General features: G+C 36.8%; 1 protein-coding gene across 4 annotated transcripts in view; it reads left to right on the forward strand.

Moving 5' to 3' along the window:
• Window positions 1-20,727, forward strand: part of PDGFC (platelet derived growth factor C) — a 201,148-nt gene extending 180,421 nt beyond the window's left edge. For 2 of the 4 annotated variants that reach the window (XM_035022836.1, XM_035022837.1), the window contains exons 4-6: window positions 6,057-6,264; window positions 11,046-11,263; window positions 17,943-20,727. In XM_035022836.1, the coding sequence (XP_034878727.1) occupies window positions 6,057-6,264; window positions 11,046-11,263; window positions 17,943-18,059 (543 nt within the window). In that variant the 3' untranslated portion in view covers window positions 18,060-20,727. The remainder of the gene's footprint in view (window positions 1-6,056; window positions 6,265-11,045; window positions 11,264-17,942) is intronic. The other 2 variants (XM_035022838.1, XM_035022839.1) reach the window with 2 other exon arrangements.
• The last annotated feature ends 2,361 nt before the right edge of the window (window positions 20,728-23,088 follow it).

Below are 23,088 nucleotides of genomic sequence, written 5' to 3' on the forward strand. Positions count from 1 at the left end.
CATGGCATGTATCTATATGTATTTGAAAACATGCCAATATCAATTCTCTAAACATGAACCTGTTTCCTTCTGATTTTTAGAACCACACAGTTTCCATTCATAAGCTAGATATGTATGCCTTTCTAGGGATATTTGGATTCTTAAAAAGCAGGGTAAACTTGTGTGCACTCTCAGGACAGGAAAAAAAAAAATCGGTGTCAAATTATCTTAGTTGCAGCATAGGGCAGTGTCTCCCAAAATTTACTGACAATCTAAAGCAACAAGGAAAATTTAAAGAAGAAAAAAAAAAAAAAAAGTGGAGTTCCACTCCATCACATACTTACTAAGGAGTATGTTTTGTTTCTAAAGCTCTCCAAAATTTTGCTGAAGCCATATTGGACTCTTTTTTTTTTTTTTTTCTTTTCTTCTTTTTCTTTTTTTAAATCAAGATATAATTGACATATAACATTGTGTGAATTTAAGTTGTACAATGTGTAAATTTCATACATTTATATACTGTAGTATGACTACCACTATAGCATTAGCTAACACCTCTGTCATCATAACCCATGATGATTTTATTTTTGTAGTGAGAACATTTAAGATCTGTTAACATCTTTGAAGTATATTATATACATTGTTGACTATAATCACAATGTTATGTATTCTCCAGCACTTATTTTGAACTGTAAGTTTGTACCCCTTCACCAACATCTTCCCAGCTCACCCATCCCGCCCCCCAGCCCCTGGTAACTACCATTCTATTCTCTGTTTCTACAAGTTCAGCTTTTTTAGATTCTGCAAGTAAAATCATACAGGACTTGTCTTTCTCTATCTGACTTAGTTCACATAGCATAACGCCCTCAAGTTCCATCCGTGTTGTCACAAATGTCAGAATTTCCTTTCTTTCTCATGGCTGAATATTATACCATTGTGGATATACACCACATTTTCATTATCCGTTCATCCGTTGATGGATACTTAGGCTGTTGTTTCTATATCTTGGCTATTGTGAATAATGCTTCAGTAAACATAGGGTAAATATATTTTTGATATCCTGTTTTCATTCCTTTGGATATGTTTCCAGAAATGGGATTGCTGGATGATATGGTAGTTCTCTTTTTAATTTTGTACAGAACCTCCACACTGTCTTCCATAATGGCTGAACAAATTTACATTCCCACAACAGTGCCTAAGGATTTTTTGGAAATAATACCAAAAGCACAAGTAACAAAAGCCAAAATCTTCAAGCGGGACTATATCAAAATAAAAAGCTTCTGCACATCAAAGAAACACTCAACCAAATGAAAAGGCAACCCGTGGACAGAACATTTGCAAACCATATATCAGATAAGGGGTTCATATCCACAATATATCAAGAACTCATACAACTCAATAACCAAAACCAAACAATCTGATTTAAAAAAAAAAATGGGCAGAGAATCTGAATAGACTTTTTTTTTTTTCCAAAACAGACCCAAATGGCTAACAGTACATGAAAAGATGCTTAACATTACTAGTCACCAGGGAAATGCAAATCAAAACCACAATGAGCTATCACCTCACACCAGGTAGCATGGCTGTCATCAAGAGGACAGGAGACGAGTGTTGGCAAGGATGTGGGGAGAATGAACCCTCTCGTTTCTGACAATTATATAGAATTCTTAAATTTAAAACCTGGAAAGAAACTTAGAGGAAACTGAGATTAGCGTGTGTTGCTTTACAGAGGAGGAAACTGAGGCTCAGGGGCTTATCGTATCTACCCAAATGCTCTTCCCTAAATGTGAGCAGCTCCAGGATTAGAGTCTAGACCCACTGACTCTTGATTAGGGCTCTTCTCTCACATCATGCTGTCATTCAGAATGACTTTCACCAGGAAATTCAAAAGACCTCATTTTGTTTAGGACCCTTCTTAGTACATGGCACTGACACTTTAGAAATGCACTGTTTGACAGGACACTTCACTGCATAGAGATTTCAGATCTCCTTCTGCCCTTTCGCCATCTATCCCTCCAAGTCACATACCTGAACATCTAGGCTGGGATACACAGTCACCAGGTTGTCACTGCTACCCTGCATGTAATGGCAGAAAAGCTTTTTTCTGGCTCACTAAGGGTGTTGATTTAGTTTATGTGACAGAACACCGAGAAACTGTGCCTTCCATTACTGACCATTATCATCCACTAAGTAGTCTTAGGGCAACCCATAACTTAGTAATAAGTATCTCTTTTCATAGTGAATAGAAGAGAAAGGAAGTGGAGAGTGTGCAGATCCAATTCAACTCAAGGCACTTAGCCCAACATAAGTATTTTTAAATACAAAAGATATTCTTAGAATTCTTTAGACACTAAATCTTGGAGAAAAGGCTATGACTTAGACTAAAAAGAGTAGTTTTTGGTTAGAGGAAAAATTAAAACTTAAAAAATCAGAGGACATTTTTTTTTTCCTCTAGCTTCCTTTTTTCCATCGCTCCCCCTTTTCTCTGAGAATCCCTTTAGACAACTTAGAAAAGCAGAACTACAAAAATGAACAACTTGGTTGTTCCCTGAACCAGTGGGTGCGGTTAAGAGTCATGAGAAAGCCCTTAAATGAAAGCACTACTTCCTCTGTTCTGTCCAAAGATTGATTCTTAGAATCCAGGGGAAGCAAGTTTTGGGGTGGGACTGCTGTGTGGTTGGTTGCGTGTGTGTGTGTAAAATAAGTTATCTTAATTTAAATATTTAGAAACTTGGAAATTGATGGCGTCAGCCAATATATGTATGCAGTAATGTATGCTAAGTTGTGTTCTCCCAATCTTTGTCATTTCAGGGGATTGATATTCTAATATTTCATTGAACCCAAGGTGTCCGAATTTTGTTTGTTCAATATTACAGGCTTATTTTGTTTTGCTTTCTTTTGTATAAATACTTTGAACTTTTAGCTCAGCGGTGTTGATTTCAGTTGGAACTCTTCATTGCTTCAAAAGTAATGCTCTATGCAGAGACTCTCAAATAAACGTGGAAACAAAATAAGCCAACCCATGCTTGGATTATGGTCTAATGGAAAATAGCTTAAATAACAATTTTATATCATACCTAAAATATACATCCGCACTCTGACATTTTAATGAAGAATATCTTTTTGTTTTAGCTTTCTACATTTACTCTCGGTGTGCAGATCATGACACGTTTGATTTGTTTTATATTGTCATAGTCATGAGTAATAACTCAATTATTCTTTGAGTATTACCGACCCTTAATTTTCACTTTATATAAACATACATTTTGGCTTATCTTTTAAAAATTTGCAAAACATTTGCATTAACCTTTTCACATTATAAATTTAATCAGTAGTACCAAATTGGTTGAATTAACACTGAAAGCTTTTATTAGATAATTGTTTATTTATATCCATAATATAGTTATCAACTATAATAGTACTCTCTATCAAAGAAATTTTGCATTTCTTAGACAACTAAAAAAATACTGGGAGTAAATAGAAATGTATTACATTTGGTTTCTACTCTAAAAAGTTGGATAGAATAATTGAAAACATCTTAGTGCTAATAATATTTTAGCCAGACTCTTGATATTATCGAAATTAGATCTTTAAGAATGAAATCAGTGTTGACCCAAGACTGCCGCATTCATTTCTGCTCACTATGTTGTATAAAAATGCCCCCCTTCCTGTGGGCAGAGAGGGCTCTGCACCCATAAAGCTATGAGCCCCAGCAGGGGCATATGCCTGCCCCAGAGAACAATGTTTTGTTTTGGTTTGGTTTGGTTTGGGGTTTTTTTGGTCCACTTTCTAATTTACAGAGCAGCTTCTGCTTTTCAAACCATGTGCTCAAGGGATAGCCCAGAAAGGGGATCTTTTTCAAATTGACACAATTGAGATATATGGCCAACGATGGCCCTGTTGTTAATGAAATTTTCATGGATGAATCATGTTTCAAGAAAGACCATTATAAATGGTAAAGATTTACTGTGTGGATCACAGGAGGGAGGGTTTTGCATATGGGGAAGGGGAGCAGTATTTAGCACGAGTAGAGGTACAAGGTCTGCGATGAATATGACATGTGCAGTAGTTAGTGAAGAGACTGGATTGATTGGAACAAAATGTGCATGTCTTTGATGAGTAGAGGATTAGATGGGAAAGGTGAGCAGAGGTCAGATTGTGAGGATCCTGAGTGCAGGGTAAGGAATTTGGATTTTCTCCTCTAGATGAGAAATCACTCTAGGCATTTGTCCAAATTCATCACATGATCAGTGATAACTTATTTTAGGTAGATTAACCCAGGGTTATGCAGCAGAGAATAAAGGTAATAAGGAAAGCCTGAAGGCATGTCAACAAAGTTAACCGCTGCTATAAATAGTACATTGTTTCCAGTATCTGGCCCAGGGTCCAAGTAATCAGGATGAAATGGAAGAGTTTATATGATAGTTATTAAAATTATTATAACAAATGTTATAACTTTTACTGGATCTCTAAAAGGAACCTATATTTATTGTAAAAATGTAAAAAATACGACGTGTGTTGTATGTATTTATGTATATTGAATCGAGGCATATTTATATAGCTTGGGGATTTTTTTGTCATTTACTACATTGTAGGCATTCCTTTTGTTAATAAAAATTCTTAGAGGGCCTAATTTTTAATGACTGTACACCATTTCAGTTTGAGTACAAGTAACTATTCCAATGTTACAAGTTTAGATTTGTTACCAACTTTCTGTTATCGGAAATACTACTGTAATGAACATCAATTGACATAAATGTCTTATTCCACACTCTTCCTCTCCCCTCCTCTGCAAAATTAATAATAATAAATAGAAGTAATAAATAACGAAAAAATAAGTTGAGTACTTGTTCATGTATTTATTTTGCCTATTTTGATTTCAGTTCTGATCTACCACTCCCTGCCTTTAGTCTGCTTTTTAAAAGTCAGTGGTTGTGGGGGCAGGTTTGTCATTGAACTTTTATTGAATTATTGTCTCATTTGTTGCTTACTGTTTAAAATTATGTATTTTAATCCATTGCTCTATACCTGGGCATTTAGATTATTTTGAATTTTTCTCTATTTCAAACAACACTGTGATGTTTCCATGCGCACAAATAAAAGGATGTAAACCTCAAAAGTGAATTACAGAGACATGGATCATATAAATCTTTTATTCTAATATCCTGTGTACATCCATTAAATCAACTGAAGTGGTTGTACCAATTTATGCTCACTTCAGCAGGCAGAACAGAGAAATTCCAAGTTACCCATATCCTTGGCAATCCTTTCTTTTAAATCCTTGCCAAACTCACATATGTGAAATAGTAGCTCCTTTTTTGTATGTAAAATAATACCTCACTTTGTTTTGCATTTCTCTGATAACTAATGAATTTTAGCATGCTTTTGTATGTCGATTGGCCATTCAAGCCTCTTGTCTGGAATTTGCCCATTCTCTATTGAGTTGTTGGGGGTTTTTGTACATTCTGGACACTCATCCTGTGACATGTCGTTCATCAGGCCATTCTCCCAGTGTCTTTTAATCCTGTTTATCAAAAAAGGTATGGACAAATGTATCAAAGTTATTTTTTATGGTGTGGGTGTTCTCTGTCTTGACTAACAAGTTCTTCTCCAATGTGAAAGGCTTTTCACCTATGTTTTGTTCTAATTCTTCATGAGTTAATTACTTTATATTAAGTTTTTAATTTGACACTCATTTGCATAACTACCTGGTGAGTTTCCAGATTGAGGAAAATGAAAAGTGAAAAACAAAAGAAAAATTGGGTAAACAGTATTATAGTTTCCATTGTAAGTCCCTAATTGAACCTTAGAGACATTGTCCTTTTTCTTTAAGCAACAGATATCCACATCCGCCATGGTTTGTGATGATGAAGGTTAATGACTTTCTCATTGACTGCACAGAGATCTATTGGAATTCATCTACATGAAGTCTTTGCAAAGCAATTACTTCTAATTTGGGTTGAATACAATTTCACTTCCCTTGCGTTTTCAGCCTCAGTTTACCTTACTTCATGCATAAGTCCAGAAGAAGTACATTGTCATTTTTAAAACAGTTAACATAAGATTCATTTTACTTTCAGCAATTCACGGAGGCTGTGAGCCCTTCCGTGTTACCCCCTTCAGCTTTGCCACTGGATCTGCTTAATAACGCTGTCACTGCCTTTAGTACATTGGAAGATCTCATTCGGTATCTTGAACCAGACAGATGGCAGTTGGACTTGGAAGACCTATATAGGCCAACCTGGCAACTTCTTGGCAAGGCTTTTGTTTTTGGAAGAAAATCCAGAGGTAAGTTCTCTCTTCAGATTAGAACCAACCTCGTTTAATTTTCTTAGCAATTTTAGTGTTCCGGATTCTTCTACCATAGCTTCTAAGGAGTAGAGTTTAAAATTCTTCCGTGATATATGTAAACAACCCATTTTTGTAACATTTGAGCATATTTACACATTAAATAAGAATGCACACAAAAAGAAGCAACTGTAATTCAGGGGGTTTGGAAGATTAAAAGGAATACCTTTGCTGAAAATTCTTGCCATTTCTTCAGTTCAAAAATATCATTTTGATGAAGTCCGCTGTTATGTTTCATGAGAATCATTGCTCATTCAAATCTAATATTTGGGGTATATTGATTTAGAGATTCAAGAGAGATTACCTTAGTGCTAAACCAGATTTGGGCCTTAGAAAAGGGAAAGTAATAAAAATCATCACCTGCCATGTCCCCGTGGGTCAGGGTTATATAAATTTCCATCTCCTAAGCCTACAAACTTCTATAAATAATATGGAAAATAACAGGGGTTCATCATAAGATAGAATTAGGAGCTTCCAAGACAGGATTCAGAGCAAGAAAAGAATAACCAAAGGGTACCCATACCATGATAATTTTTCTCCCTATAAATTTGCCTCTGAAATGATCACTTGACCCTATGAGCGTATCTCCCTTCAAGAGTGAAAGTGTTGATAATTAAACTTAATTCCATATGATCAAGAAATTGGAAATAACATTAACCGAGTCTTCCCTAAGGTTAGCTAATTTTCCTAGTAACATTAGAATTGGAAAGTATCCATATCAGACACAAATGAAACAGTAATAGAAATAACTGGCTAATTATAATGCACTCACAGAATCTGTTTCAGGCTCTCAGAAACAGGATAGATCTAGAGAATGGAATGACAGTCTGGAGAATTTATATGGAAGGAACAGTATTTCGTTAGTTTGAGCAATTCACAAGGGCAGATTGCACCAGACTTGTCTTCTAAATCTTGTCAGAAAGAAACACGATTCCTGCCCTTTCCTGAGAAGAGTTGCAACCCTACTGGATCAAGGGCTTTTTAATCTCAGCAGGTCATGTCCAGACTTGCCCAGCCATGGTATTTTGCTATGCCAATAGACGTGGTTTCCTTTCAGCAATATTTGAAATCGGTGTTCAAGTACATGGGCAGCCGAATCCTGTCCAGATGCTGAAAGCTGTTACATATTTATAAGATTTGATCTTGATGAATAACTTGATGAATAACTTATGAACACTTCCCTTCCCTCCCACTTAGGAACAGGAAAATGAAGATCTGCAAGGCTAGCTGAAACACTTGTGAATAGAGCCTTTGTTAGATTTGAAGTAGATTATCATGTTGATCTGGAAAAAGCAAAGGGAGTAAACCAGGTTCTAAAGCTCAGATCTTGCTTTTGACAGCTGATCTCAGGATTCGAGCCTAAAAATCTCCCTTCTAGCCATGCCTTTGTGCCTGCACCTCTCCACCTGGTGCTCAGTGAAGATTTGGCCAGAGGCTAGCTTGTATTTAAAAGCATCCAGCACTGAACCAGATCTTTCAAATATTCATTTAGCACTTTCCAAATTGAAGCCCTTTGCAGTTTGCCAAAACTATTAACTTTTTAAGCATACAGTAAGTGTGAGAAAAGCAGTGTATATTTTTGGAACTCTACATAAACTAAAATGCAGGTGTGGGATAACAGCTATGTAGACAAAACCAACTCCCCTCCCAAGAGTCTTTCTACAAAGGAACAAGGAGTAAAACATTTAAAAGCTTCTAATTAGACATCGAAATTGATTTTCCACAGAATAAACATATCACAATGTTACCACATTCATCTTAGAAAGACCACCCTCAGATTGCATTACAGTAATAGAATATCCTTGACCTGAATATCTTAAAAGAATGAGCAACTAATGAAGCAAAGTGTATCCATGATTTTTTTTTCAGTATTAGCTTTTTTAGTAAAACTTGCAATATTGGTGAATCTGAACAAGAAAATCTGCATTAGGAAAAATGACTTTAATTGCTGCCATACTCAAAATCTTCATTTTTTAGAAAGGCAAACTAATGCATGTGTTGTCTTAGGAAGTAGTTTCAGAAAGAAAATAAAGAACCCAAACACTGATTTTTTATTTTTCAAATATTTTACAGAGGGAAACCTCCATAAGACTATAGTTAAGTTATTTAAAATATATATATGTGTGTGTGTGTGTATGTGTGTGTGTGTGTGTATGTGTTGGACATGATCTTTCTCTTTTTTGATATTTTTCTTTTGTTGTTGTTGTTTTTTGTTTTTTCATTTTTCTTGCCCAGAAGTTCTGCACAATGTTTGGAGAATTTGTAACATCAAATTATAGTCACATGACGTATTTTAATGAAGCTTAGATGAGCTTGAAGCCTTGGGAGTAGGAAGCTTATATTTCAAATAAGATACGCCAAATTGAAAATCCCTAATTGTATTTGTAGTGTGTACTGCATTAAGGTTTTTCAGTGTTTTTGTTTGTGTTTTCCTTTTCTTCCTCTGGCTTAGGGTTTTCATTCATACCTTGATACTGCAGAAAAAGAAAATACCTTATTTTCTAAGTCAAGCTTACCCAGTACTTAAAAAGGACTTTTGACTGTTGTGTCAAACATGATAAATGAGTGGAAGCTAAGTTGCAAGTGTGTTTAAATTTTCACATTGTACCAGGTATCATAACTCAGTTCACTGGGGAAATCTATCTAACCTTTTATTATGGTTAAGTAAACATTTTAAAGTGAACGTATACAGTCTCATTTTCTAGTTCCATGAAATAGTGTGTTTAAAACTGAGGTAGATGAATATCCTTTGAAAGCTGAGAGCTTCATTCACATTCTAAAGAGGTATAAATCTTAAATAAGCATTGAAAATCTTGGCAACTGGCTTTTGTATTGTATGTATGTGCATGTTTTCTACTTTCTAAACCCTTCTTGCCTAGATATTAACTTCTAGAGAAAAGATTCAGATAAACTCATATACAGCTTTAACAGTGAAAGAGCAGTACGTGCATATACTATTAGTTCAGCCGAATGAAATCAGGTGAAATACGTGACATCATTTAACTCAATTATCTCATTACTTTTATTAGAGATAAGTTGGTCTTTTATGGCACTCAAAAGAATGAACTCATTTCCTCTTAAATATTTAAAAGCTTTCCTTTCACGGGATCATTTTTCAGATGAAAGGGAAATCTTTAAATACTCAAAACAGTGATTTTCTATTTAGTTGGAAAAAAGTAATTTTTTAGCTAAATAAGATATTGAAATGAACCTATGGAATTAGCATTTCCTTGGTGTTTCCCTATACTTGACCAAGGTTTTAGTCAACCGTATAGTTGACATGTGCTTATAATTGACAATTGCATGTGCATGATTTATCCTCTATTTCTTGAAAATACTTACAGTGGCTTCCTTTGACATTTTAGAAAAACTTGATCACATGGACAAGTAAATGAAGAATTGTAAAACAAGCAACAAGAAAACAAGCATTTGATTCTTAATCACCTTGTCATTTTAAAATTATTTTCAAATATTGACACTTAATTTTTAAAACTGGAGTACATAGTGCTTATTGTTACTTGAAACCCTCTTTAACCAGAAAATTTGTCTCTTTTTTGCAATTCTTGTTTGTTTCCAATATTAGTGAAAAGTATTTAACCAGATTTATTCTATTTAGATAATATTCCAAATTTTAATAAAATCTTTCTTTTTGAAGAAAAAGTTCTGATGCATTGTATGCTATCCAAAACTCTTCAAATTTATTGGAATTGCTATTATTTGACTATTTCTAGGAAAAAGGCAAAGTTATAAAGCAGGCATTAAAATTATAGGATATGATACTTAAGTACTATTCATGTTTTATATAAATTCATATGAAGTATGACATGCTGTTTTGATATAAATTAACTGAGGCAAGTATCATTTTGTAGTTAAAAACAAAGATTCTTTGAGAATTTCCTACAACAATCTGATGAAAGGATATTTTTGTTTGGTCTTCACAATTAGGTATTCTTTTAAAGAATAAAACACTACATAGTTAACCACCTTGCTAAAAGAATAGAGATAATCGTTATAAAGTAGACATCTCTTCCCTGCTTTAGAAGGAGAAGAATAGAAATCTGAAGGAGCCTAGTTAAACTGAATTTCAAACATTATGAATTACTCAGGGCACTGGAAGCAGGGGTTTCAGCAACCTCAGCCCTTTTAAAATGTATCATTTTTTTCACTCATGGTCTACTCAGCTGTCCTCAAAAATTCATTTCCTTCATGCCCTTTTTGCATTTCTGAGTCTCATTGCCAGAAAAATTATGTAAAATCCTGGCAGCAAGTTTCTGTCAAGTTGTTCTTCATTAATTGCATGAGCTCCTCATCCCTTTAAAGATTGCATTTGTTTTTTAATCCAAGCATTCATCATTTTACATTCTATTCATCCCTCCAATGCTCTCCTTGTTTACTTTTTTACGAGGGTTAAAAGGTGTAGCCCCCTTTTTCTCTATAAAGTTTCCTATTTATAGTTCTCAACTGTTTTGTTGGCTCTGTTCTTAATATTGCACAATGGCATCTCTTTAATGGTCAGTAAGTCATAATGAAGCTTTGTTGACTATAAAATGAAAGTCCAAACTGCGAGCTGCAGAGCCCCCCCAAAACCTCGTTAAAGTAAGAAGGGACCTTGTTGGGCATATTGGTGAAATGGATTTCTCTCTGAAAAGATCTTGAGGAAATACATTCAGGCTCAGGGCATGAGCAGGTTATTTTTCTTTGTTTCCTTTTACGCCATGCAGTGGTGGACCTGAACCTTCTGAAGGAGGAGGTAAGACTGTACAGCTGCACGCCACGTAACTTCTCGGTGTCCATAAGGGAAGAACTAAAGAGAACCGATACCATTTTCTGGCCAGGTTGTCTCCTGGTTAAACGCTGTGGGGGAAACTGTGCCTGTTGTCTCCACAACTGCCATGAGTGTCAATGTGTCCCAAGCAAAGTCACTAAAAAATATCATGAGGTAGGTAGACCTTTTCTTCTCGGGTTCCTCTGTGTCTTAAGAAAAGTAACAAAACCATGTATCTGAAATGAATTTTTGTTTGGAAAAGAGATGTAGCCTTCATGGGAAAAGAACAAATAAGGTTGACAAAATAGTTCGTGTTTTCATTTTTTTTTTTTTTTTAATGAGGACCTTGAACTCAAAAACGCAGGCATTAAAGATTGAGGAAGCTTGTCCTCTGATCGTATGACATGGGTGGTCAGTGACGTCACGTTTTCATCTGTCGTACCAGAAAGCAAATGTGTTCTGCAAGGGGGGGAAGAATGGGTAAAACTTTTCAACTTGACACTTTTCAAAATATGAAGGGAAAATATTTTAAAGTCAGACTTGTCTCTGTTAGAAAAAGGAGATCTTCGATATTTATTTTTCCATTTGGGGCAATACGGAACATAAATCCCAAGAAGACATATTCATAAATGTACCAATCTTCCTATTATTCCTGTTGCCCCAAATAGCACGTTAAACCTCTTATGGATTCCTTTCATCTCTTTATTTTGTGGAGTTAAGGAAAATATAAATACTAAATGTTAGTAATCATTGTTTTTCAGAAAATATAAATACTAAATGCTAGTAATTATTGACCTTGAGAACCTTAGAACTTACTCCAAATTTTCATTAGTGCTAGAATATCCCCAGTTATGCCCACCCTTTCTCCAGCAGCATCGTGTAGCATTCATACATCAGGAAGCAAAACATTCTTGATGAGGCAACCTTAATTTTTACAGAATGTTTACATTATAGCAAGCCGAAATCGGCCCTTCTGACTTCGTTTCGGTATAACTTCATCTCATTACTTTGTATTTTTTCCACTACCCCAAAGAATAATACAGAATAAATATCTGCTTCATCAATAAAATGATTTTTCATGTGCATAAGGACATCAATAAAACTCTTAATCTGTTAGGGAATCTGAAGCTGCCCAGTGCATAAAATGCACTTTATATGACTTGGCTGACCCACCCTTCACTAATATTGTGTTGGCAGCTGATAAAGTGGGACAGAAGCACTGGATTCCAATAGGCAAGGAATCCATCCTAGATCTACTATTAACTTGTAACCATCAACAGGATATTTAAACTCAGTTAAAATAAATGTAAAATAAGATAACGTCTCAGGTTTTCCCCAGCTGTGTTATTTCCCTGATAATCAGTAGATTGCCATTTTTGGACAGTCACATCCCAAACTGGCAGTCTGTGATTAAAAAAAAAAGACTGTTTACCACCATTATTCATGTTCTACTTTCATTTCTGCACCCCGTGCTTCTAAAGATCCTTGTGCTGGGAACAGTCTCCACTCCCCTTTCAGGAAGGAGATAATCATGAGCTTGGTGGCTCAGGTTGCTGCAGCCAGGCTGTGCTCAGAGCCTGGTCTTACCTCTACTCTGTGAACCAGGAATCTGAGAGTCAAGAAAAAACCCTTAATATGACAGTTCCAAAAAGACTCAATAAGATGCCTTAAAATTGAGGCAGGCATTAGAAATGATTGGTGACTGTGAAAGGCTGTGATGAGAACTGGAATTAAATGAGAGTGATCTTTTCTCACCTAAAATCATCTCACTGTGGACTTTCTTTTTTTTTTTTTTTTTTTTTTTTTTAAGATTTTATTCATTTATTTGACAGAGACACAGCGAGAGAGGGAACGCAAGCAGGGGGAGCGGGAGAGGGAGAAGCAGGCTTCCCGCTGAGCAGGAAGCCCGAAGTGGGACTCCATCCCAGGACCCTGGGATCGTGACCTGAGCCGAAGGCAGACGCTTAACGACTGAGCCACCCAGGCGCCCCTCACGGTGGACTTTCTAAAGCACGTCCCTATTAAATACAGTGTATCTGGGGACCTCGATTTAGCCAACAACTCTTGGATTTATAGCCACCATCCTAAGAGCTACAAAACCCAGACTAGTCATAGTAGCTTTTTTAAATAAGCTTGCCAGATGCTGAGGCTACATCTTGCTTTTAGTCAGGAACTCAGTCCTTAGGTCAAGTGTATCCTCCTGGGTCCTATACCTGCAGATTTCTTTTCAAATAACATTGGCTTTAGGGTTGTTAAGAAAGTTGCCACAGAGTATGCGACATCTGTTTTAGTATCTCAGATAAAACTCTTGTGTGAGCAAAGACCATGGGAAGTGCTTATAAACTCAATGGCCTTCTTCCAGAACGACATCACTCCATTATTCTTTAGTCTTTGGGTGGGGTGGTTATGTGTGCATGACCTGTATGTACACACTTACAAGTAGGGGTGTTTATCTAATTGTGTGACCACCTAGTGCAAGTTTCCCACAAATATCTCTAATGCGTGTGCGTGTGGAAATATAATACTCCACATTTCTCATAAATATCTCCAGTAACAATCATGTCTTCATTTTTTATAATGCTCTGTGGGAATCATTAATTTTTCTGTGATAAGTTTTTGTTAACAAATTACCTTCTGAAAAAAAAGGGCTTACTTCTTTGGTGTCATTGATCATTTCTGAGGCCTAAATTTTTTTCAGTCCTATGTTTTGGAAGTAAGTTCTGAGTTTAGTACTACTCCTCCTAAATAAGTGAAATTATTTTGGAGCACCTGAGTGGCTCAGTCGGTTAAGCATCTGCCTTCGGCTCAGGTCATGATCCCAGGGTCCCGGGATCGAGCCCCGCATCGGGCTCCCTGCTCAGCGGGGAGTCTGTTTTTCCCTCTCCCTCCACCCCTCCCCGCCTGCTCATGCGCTCTCTCTCTGTCTCTCTCTGTGTCAAATAAATAAATAAACTCTTAAAAAAAAAATAAGTGAAATTACTTTTAAACATAATTTCAAGTAGTTCTAAAATCATTAAGTCACTGAATACCATTAATGTGGATCTAGAGATGTAACTCATTTAAAGTGAAGCCTATTTTGGGCCTTAATTCCTTTTGATGACTACTATTCCAGTTTTCAGTTTGAAGATTATTCCACCTCAGGGAGAAGACTGAATTAGACATTCTAATTTTTCTCTCCTTCATCTGTCTCTATTATACCAGCTTCCCTAACTATTAAGCTGAATTATATTCCTTGTGTTACTACAAATATTACAGTTATTCCCTGTTTTGGTTCCTTTGCCATTTTCAAAGTGGGTTCAACTATTGCGCTGAAAATAAGTTTAGAAAATTAAAAGGCTCATAATATATAGGATGACGTTATTGTTACGTGTTTTGATATTATAGCATAATCTTAATACTAATAGATTCTTACTGCTTTTGTATCGATTACCAGATACTGTTTATTGGAAGCCATCTTTGCTGTCCCCCCCCCAATTTCTTTAATGATTTTTCTATCTCCCAAATAGGATTTTTCAGAAAGCAAGACAGGAGCTTTACATATGTATAAACTTAGGTGTTGCCCCTTCCTTGAAACACTTCCTACTTTCCTGCCCATCCTAGCCTAACTAGTCCATCTTCTATGCATGTGTAGAACTTTAGAGATATCTTGATGAGAGAATTTTTGCTCTTTCATAATTATTATTGATTTCTATTTGTTTTTACCAAATTGAGAATTAAGAACAAAGAGTGCATTACAGTGTAGTACTTAAGAAAACACCCTCCAAAGCCTGGCATCCAGCGTGGACTTTGAGCAAATGACTTCATCTCCTATGCCTCCCATTTCCTCATGTGTAAAGTGAATACCTAATGCTCATACCTTATCGGGAGGATTCAAGGAGCTGACAAAACACTTAGAACCAGGTCTGGTACATTTCAAGTCCTTAGTATATGTTAGCTGTTCTCTTACTCATCTTCATCACACCCCACCCCCCGGGGCTTTGATTATGGCAAATGATCAATAAAGATTTAATGAATTTTTGCCCAGAGGTAGGACGAGTATTTTCTTTCAGGCAAAAAGATCTATAGGATACTCTGACAATAAAATTGTATTTGTTCCTTTTTTCCATTCTTAATTAGCCTAATGATTTTCACCTTGTTTATATATATATTGGTAACATGAAGTATGGTCTTACTCTTCTTGCATAGATCTGTTCTGGGTAAAAAGTATATAATTCAATAGCCTTTCTCTAGTCGTGAGTCCCACCCCCCCAAGCTTCTGTGGCACCCAAAATTTAATGGCACTTTGTTTGCCCAATGTAGGCAGTATTATACGTTCATCTATTTCTTGATGGTTCTTTCTGTACCTGATCTAATCTCTTCCACATTCTCTGATTTTAGCTTTTCCCTGGATTATTTTTTCATGGGTTTGTAATTTTAGCTTGAACCTCTCTCAAAATCGTGTGAGACGTGCTTCTGCCTTCTTTCTTTTACGGTGTCATAAACTCTGTCCTGAAAACTGTCTTCTTTCATGTTATCTGGGACCTGTTGGTCATTTTCTAAGTCTGTTTTTCTCTTCCCAAGTCAAAACAAAACTTGGGCAAGAAATTAAGAAAGAAAGCCCTAATGAAGCCCCCTCCCATGTATTAGGATGTCTTAACTAAGATTTAGTATCACTAGAATATTTTGAGATCCTTCTGCTATTTGTAAATCTCCACAAGTATCAGTGGATAAAGACTGGGGGTGGAAGTGCCATCATGGCTGGGGGTACTTTTACTGGGTGACTGCATCTTGACAGAAGTACTTCTAGAGGAAAGGACGATTGTAAGGATCGTAGCCTGGCATGGCTGCCTCTTAGGACTGTATATGGTAGCTTCTCCAACCCTTACCTTTTATAGTCATTTTTTCCCCTACTCACTGGGAAAATGTATACAAGCGGAGATAGGAATTAAAGACGTTGGCTAGGCCATTATTGCAGTTTATCTGGCCTCTCGGCCTCGTTCCAGAAACAGTTTTTACCAGAAGTTTGATAAGGGATAGCACCAGTATCTTAAGCCTAGTAAGTTTTTTTTGTTTTTGTTTTTGTTTTAAAGATTTTATTTATTTATCTGAGACAGAGAGAATGAGAGACAGAGAGCACATGAGAGGGGGGAGGGTCAGAGGGAGAAGCAGACTCCCTGCCGAGCAGGGAGCCCGATGCGGGACTCGATCCCGGGACTCCAGGATCATGACCTGAGCCGAAGGCAGTCGCCTAACCAACTGAGCCACCCAGGCGCCCTTAAGCCTAGTAAGTCTTGATGCCACCTCAAGTTGTCCAAAACAGCAAGTCAGGTACTGACACTTAAGATAGGATTCAGCAGTTTCATGTTAAAATAATATCGTCTTAGTAATTTTTATTCTAGAGTCGTGCATGTAATAGAAAATCTGCTTTAAAAGTTTCCTGTTTCTCATGGTTATTCCAAGACTTTGTAGTTTATCTCTCTAGGAAGAAAGTTACTAAATAAGTAGAATATATGGCTAATAATATATTCTGAGTCTTTATAAAATTATTATCTATCACTCTGACTTCAATAATTTATCTTCAGCCAAAGTACAAATACTGGCTATGTCCCTATTCTCTCTAAAGCTTCTGTTCACTCATGTGTAAAATCAGGGTAATAATTGTGAATTACTTCATAGAATTCTGGTGAGTTAAAGTATGTAGAAACATTATTACAGTGCCTGGTACCCAGTAAGCATTCAAAAAATGTTAGCTGATTAGCCTTTGATATGACCCCATACTCCAAATGTGGTATACGTTCTCTCCTTGTCTCTTTTAAATCTGCAAATGGAACAGTCATAAGACTTGACTTGTGCCTTTTTGGATTAAAGAACGTTTCCAGGAAGGGTATCTTTTCGAAGTTGCTCTATGAAGTTATCTTTGTCCTACCCAGAGAGCAGAGAAACTAGACGATCTCGTATTATTATGTGCTCTGGTCTTTGTTCATAATCCGAACAAACACAGTTCCTGAAACGTTATTGTTCCTATTAGAAGAGGCACAAATACACATTGGATAGGTAGTTCTTACCAAATACTTCAGATAATCTTTTACAGAATACGTAGCTGTGTCCTCCTGTCACAGTGTTAAGAAGAAATATCTTTAGTATCGGTGTCTGTTTTGCTATGTTTTTGTTAAAAAGCCAGACTGCACATTAACTTCATTTAATAGAGGCATCATCGTTATTATCGCTCAGCCTCCGTATACTGCACAGTAGGATCCAGCTGCACAAAGTTAGCTGTGACGGAGGCTGATGTCTATGAAGTACATCTAATCCAGCTCATCAAGTTTATAGAGGACTTGAAGCGTAGCCAAGAAAATTAACGAGTGGCGTAATGGAGCAAACTCAGCTGTAGAGTGATCGTGTTTCCTTCCACGGCATCGCAATACTTGTATCACTTCAAGTGTAAATATTTGTTACTACATGTGTGAAAAAATGAATGAGTGAAAGAAACCAACAAACAGAAAAGAGACGAGGCAGTAGCGGTTTCAGAATACTCAATCAGGGTGAAATTCTCTGCCATATTATCAGGGGCGTAAAAGACAGAGCACGCAGTGAGACTTTCAACGTAAGGACTGTTCTGTGTGCGGAGGCAGCATCCTTCCAAGTGGCTGGTATTAAAACGTCCTTCCTTTCGTGAGAGGATGATGATCATTTAGGATTTCTCTGAGGGGTGGGGGAGTGTGTTCATGATGCCTTCACTAGGAAAAAGTCAAAATTTTGTCAGAGTCTTCGTTGGGCCCCAAGAGTCTTTCCTGAAATTTTTCTTGTCCATGAAATCAGAAGTTAACAGATGTTGGCTGATTTTAAAGATGGCTTATACATTGTTCCTTTTCAGGTCCTTCAGTTGAGACCAAAGAGTGGTGTGCGGGGATTGCATAAATCTCTCACGGACGTGGCCCTGGAGCACCACGAGGAGTGTGACTGTGTGTGCAGAGGGCACACAGGAGGATAACCACATCCTCACGCGCAGCCTCTCCCAGAGCAGTGAGGCTCTTGGCTGATCTGTTCTAGAACTTGTGCATTATCTCCCATCCCTAATCTCAGTTGTTTGCTTCAGGGACCTTTCATCTTCAGGAGTTACAGAGTGTTCTAAAAGAGGAGACACCAAACGGAATTAGAAGTTGTGCAACAGCTCTTTTGAGAGGAGGCCCAAAGGACGGGAGAAAAGGTCTTTGGTCGTGGGAAAAAAAATGAAATGTTGCCCATCGCTAGCTAGTTACAGAGTTACCATGTCCTTACTCAGCTAGCTGTGTTGTGTATCGGCTGTCTCCATACGGCTTAGGCTAATGTCAGTACAGGAGAAAAACTGTGTGCAGATGAGCAGCTGGTTCTGTTGCCTTGCTTAACTCAAGCTCCATGTCCTGGGCCTAAAATCACAGAAATATGGAACTGTTTCCTTAGATTCACATATATAAACCAGAGTGTCCTATGTTCTACAAATTTGGTTCTTAAAAAGGAACTATGTTGCTATGAATCAAACTTGTGTCATGCTGATAGGAAAGACTGGATTTTCCATATTTCTTACTAAAATTTCTACCATTTAGAAGAAGAGAACTACATTCATGGTTTGGAAGACACAAACCTGAAAAGAAGAGTGGCCTTATCTTCACTTTACCTATAAGTTGGTTTATTTGTTTTATTGTGTACATTTTTATATTCTCCTTTTGACATTATAACTGTTTGCTTTTCTAATCTTGTTAAATATATCTATTTTTACCAAAGGTATTTAATATTCTTTTTTTATGACAACCTAGATCAACTATTTTTAGCGTGGTAAATTTTTCTAAACAGAATTGTTATAGCCAGAGGAACAAAGATGATATAAAATATTGTTGCTCTGACAAAAATACATGTATTTCGTTCTCATACGGTGCTAGAGCTTAGATTAATCTGCATTTTAAAATACCGAAGTGGGAAATCAATAGAATTTGATAAGTTGCCAAGACTTTTTGAAAATAAATGATCGTATCTTCTACCCCTGTTACTGGAGATGCAAATAAAAAGCAACATATGAACGTAGGCATTCAGATCCAGTCGTGACTAAACCCTAGCCCTTTTTTGGGGAGTGTGAGCCTAGCTCAGAAGAAAAAAGCACCTTGAAAAGAGACTGGATAGCTTACTGACAAAGCGTGCTCTGCTGTCCTGTAGGAAGACATCCTATTTATTGTGATGTTCTGGTTTTATTATCTCTAAACTCTGTTCCATACCCTTGTATAAATACATGGATATTTTTATGTACAGAAGTATATCCTTTAACCAATTCACTTATTGTACTTTCCAGCAATTGAAATGAAAATCAGTAAAATACTTTGCTTGTACAATGCTTAATGTTGTGCCTAGGTTTATGTGGTGACTATTTGAATTAAAAATGTATTGAATCACCAAATAAAAAAAAATGTGGCTATTTTGGGGAGAAACAGAGTGTGTGTGTGTGTGTATATGTGTGTGCACGCATGCATGTGCACACAAGATTTGTCTCTTGAACTCCAAGACAGTGAAAGAGATCAAGTTCCGTGTAAACCATGATTTCCATTATGCAAAGGTCTGTGCCAATTCAGAAGACAGGTAGAAAAGCACTGAGGCTTCCCTGTCTCTTGTCTCCGGTGTTTTGGAGTGGTTTTATTTTTCTCACTGATTGCTGGTAAATTAAATTGCACCCGACTTGAAAGTTTTATGTGATTTTTGAAATGCTTAGCAATCGATTATACGGCAGTACGAAACTGGAAAAAAAAAAATCTTGTAACTTCCCACTGTCTTCACTTTCAGTGGTAGATATTAAGTGGGATGAGCATGAATTGATCAGGGACACGGACTCAACGTGCCTTAGATAGCACACTTCAAAGGTGTGGCTCCTCACCTTCGGGTGCAGGTTTCCATTCAGGGCTTGTGTGTTGTCTCTGCCTTTCTACCTGGTCCAGAAGGCTAGGGCCCAGGGCCCTGCTGTCTGCAGACTCCTCCTTCTAGGTCTGGGCAGTCCCCTTTCTGGGTACTTTTCCACCCGGCAGTCCTACCCTGCACCCAACCAAGTGGAGAATAAATAAATAAAAGGAACATACACATGCTGTTTTACTGGCTTACCTTTTCATGGTTCTGTCCAGCCCTGGAGAGGCCTGCTAGACATAGCTTCACTGGGATCCACTGAAAATACAGCGCAGTTTACAACTCGCCTTAGCATAACAGAGACTCTACTAAATCTGACAGTAAATGACCTATGTAACTCGTGTATGATCCAGCGCCTCCAACCATTGAATGGAACACCTTCTTTCCCTCTTATTTTTGAATATTTATGTTTTGTTTACTTATAAAATATTAAAAGCCAAAACAAATTGCTCTATGAAGGTAGTCCCACATGCTGTTGCCAGTGAGTGGGAAGAGCACGGGAGCTAACTGCTTTATGCTTATTCACTCATAGACCTTACTGTGTATTTGACTAAAAAAAAAAAAATCAGCCCAGGTTTAATGGCACATGTGACCCTAATTTTTCAGAATCCCAGAAAAATATTGTCTGTATTGACCACCACTGTTTTATATGTGATATCTTTTATTTGTGCCCTTTGTCCCTTGAGATGGACTGTTTTGCTACTTTGTGGTTTTTATTAAAATAAAAGAACAATCCTTAATTGGCATGAGGCAGGCTTTCACGTCTACAGTTTTCATTTTCTATATCTCATTCCCTTTCTCAACTAGCAATAGGTGAATATACTTTGGAAAGGTATGAATGACAAAGTAATGAGAACTTACACTGTGAAAACACCTTGGCTTGATTTTGTTATTCTCAGTGCATCCCTCTCTCCAGGGGCATTTGCTTAAGCTTGTGATCGGGTTGAAGGAGAGGCAGAAAATATAAGTCTCACTTAACATCATATATTTAATATAATGAAATACCCTTATCTCTAAAAAGATTCTGACATTTTAATCTATTTTAATTATATATTATAAATGCATTTAAAGTCATAAATAATCACTATCCTTTACATTCATAAGAAGGAGTAGAAATTTGAAAATATATTCGAGCTCTTGCTTTACATCCTATTTTTCCTTCATGTTTCATATGTAATCAATCAGCAAGTCCCATTAGCTTTACCTTTCCAAAAATCTGTTGTGTTTGCGTCTCCCTCTCCATTTCTGCAGCTGCTGCCCTGATTTAGAGGCACATGGCTCACCACCATTCGGCTGCCCACTCCTCTTTCCCCAGCTTTCTGGCCCCTGATCTCACTCCGCTCTGATCCACCCTTCACACCACGAAGTGGGGGGGGGTCCCTCCAACAAATCTGATTATGTCACTGGGGTGGAAAATTTACAATTGAACTCTGTGAGATTAAATTATAATTCTTTGTATGGCACTCAGAATTTATTATAATCTCATTGTTTCTGCTCATTTTGCACTATCAAGCCTTACATACAGCTCCAGTGAATGAATACACCTAACAGTTTCATGAAAATATCAGTACTTGCCCACATCTCTGTGCTGGCTCACGCTGTGCTTTCTTTGAAGCATTGTTCCTGTGCTTACCTATCTCATTAGCTTCTTCTCAAATCTCAGTTCAAATGCCACTCCTAAGCAAAGCTTTCCTTCCTTGACTCCCACTAGAATTAAGCCATTGCTCCCATGCTCCCAGGAATATTGCAATTATAAATATTGTCCTATTGATTATAATTACCTGCCCTCCTTTTGATTTCTCAGACTCCTAGTCTAACAAACAAATATTTTTTTTTAAAATACAGCAATGAATATGACATCAGGACCCCTGAAGATTCTAAATATCTCTTACAGATGAAGGAGTTAATACATAAGATCTGGGTACTTTTTAGTTGTAATCAATCCAGTCTACTGGTTATGTTGGAGCACCTGTCACCATGATTACAGCGTGCAGACAAGAACATTCTTTGTCACTTAAAGTGACATAATGATTTTCTTCTTTAGCAGTGCTCTGAAACTACATGTTTGGTTTTCCAGTTAATGAGTTTTCTACCAACCAGATCTTAGTTATCACTTCTATTCAAGTTAAGGACATTTAATTATTTATTTAGGTATTATTCATATTTGGGAGACATTCTATAGTATAATTAATTTTTGTGAGTCAGAATTTAAGAGTCTTTAAGATGTGAAATACAGACATCAGCAATTGATGATTCATAATCTCTACCTCGTTTACCTCCTTTGACTCATTTTGCATTATCAAGCCCCATGTACAATTCTAGTGAATACTCACAGTTTCCTGTAAACACCAATATTCTTGCATATGCTAGCCCAGGCTGTGTTCTCTTTTTCAAACACTGTTCCTGCACTTACCTATTTTAATAACTCCCTCTCCTGTCTGTCAAAATGTTAATTCCATGCTTTTGTACTCTACCTCAGCATTTACACAGCCATCTACACCAAATCCAATTTCTTTCATAACTGCCAAGCCCTTACAGCGAATTTTGCTCAGTATAAGTCTAGGTAAAGCTTAAGGAAGAGATTTAGTATTTTCGCAGGAAGTTTATTTTAAGATTAATAACTATCATTTTTAAAATTTACATATGTAATCCCAATGAGCTTTTTTATAGAAATTGGAAACCTGATCCTAAAATTCATTTGGAAATGCAAAGCACCCGAAGTAGTGAAAAAAAATCTTGAAAAACAACCACATAGTTGGAGGACTCACACTTCCTGATTTTGAAATTTACTACAAAGCTATAGGAATACTGTGGTAAATTTAATAAGTTTAGATTTACAGAGCAATGAAATGGAATTGAGAGTCCAGAAATAACCCTTCACATTTATGGTAAATTGATTCTGACAAGGATGTCAAGATAATTCAGTGGTGAAAGAGTATTCTTTCCAACAAATATGCTAGGACAACTGGATATCCATGCAAAATAATGAATTTGGAATTTACCTAACACCATATACAAAAAGTTAACTCAATGAATCAAAGATTCAAATGTCAGAGACAAAACTATGAAACTCAGACACACAGGAAAAAATTTTGATGACC

The sequence above is a fragment of the Mirounga leonina genome, unplaced genomic scaffold, assembly GCF_011800145.1.
Source record: "Mirounga leonina isolate KUSES-001 unplaced genomic scaffold, KU_Mleo_1.0 Mir_176, whole genome shotgun sequence".
NCBI lineage: Eukaryota > Metazoa > Chordata > Mammalia > Carnivora > Phocidae > Mirounga > Mirounga leonina.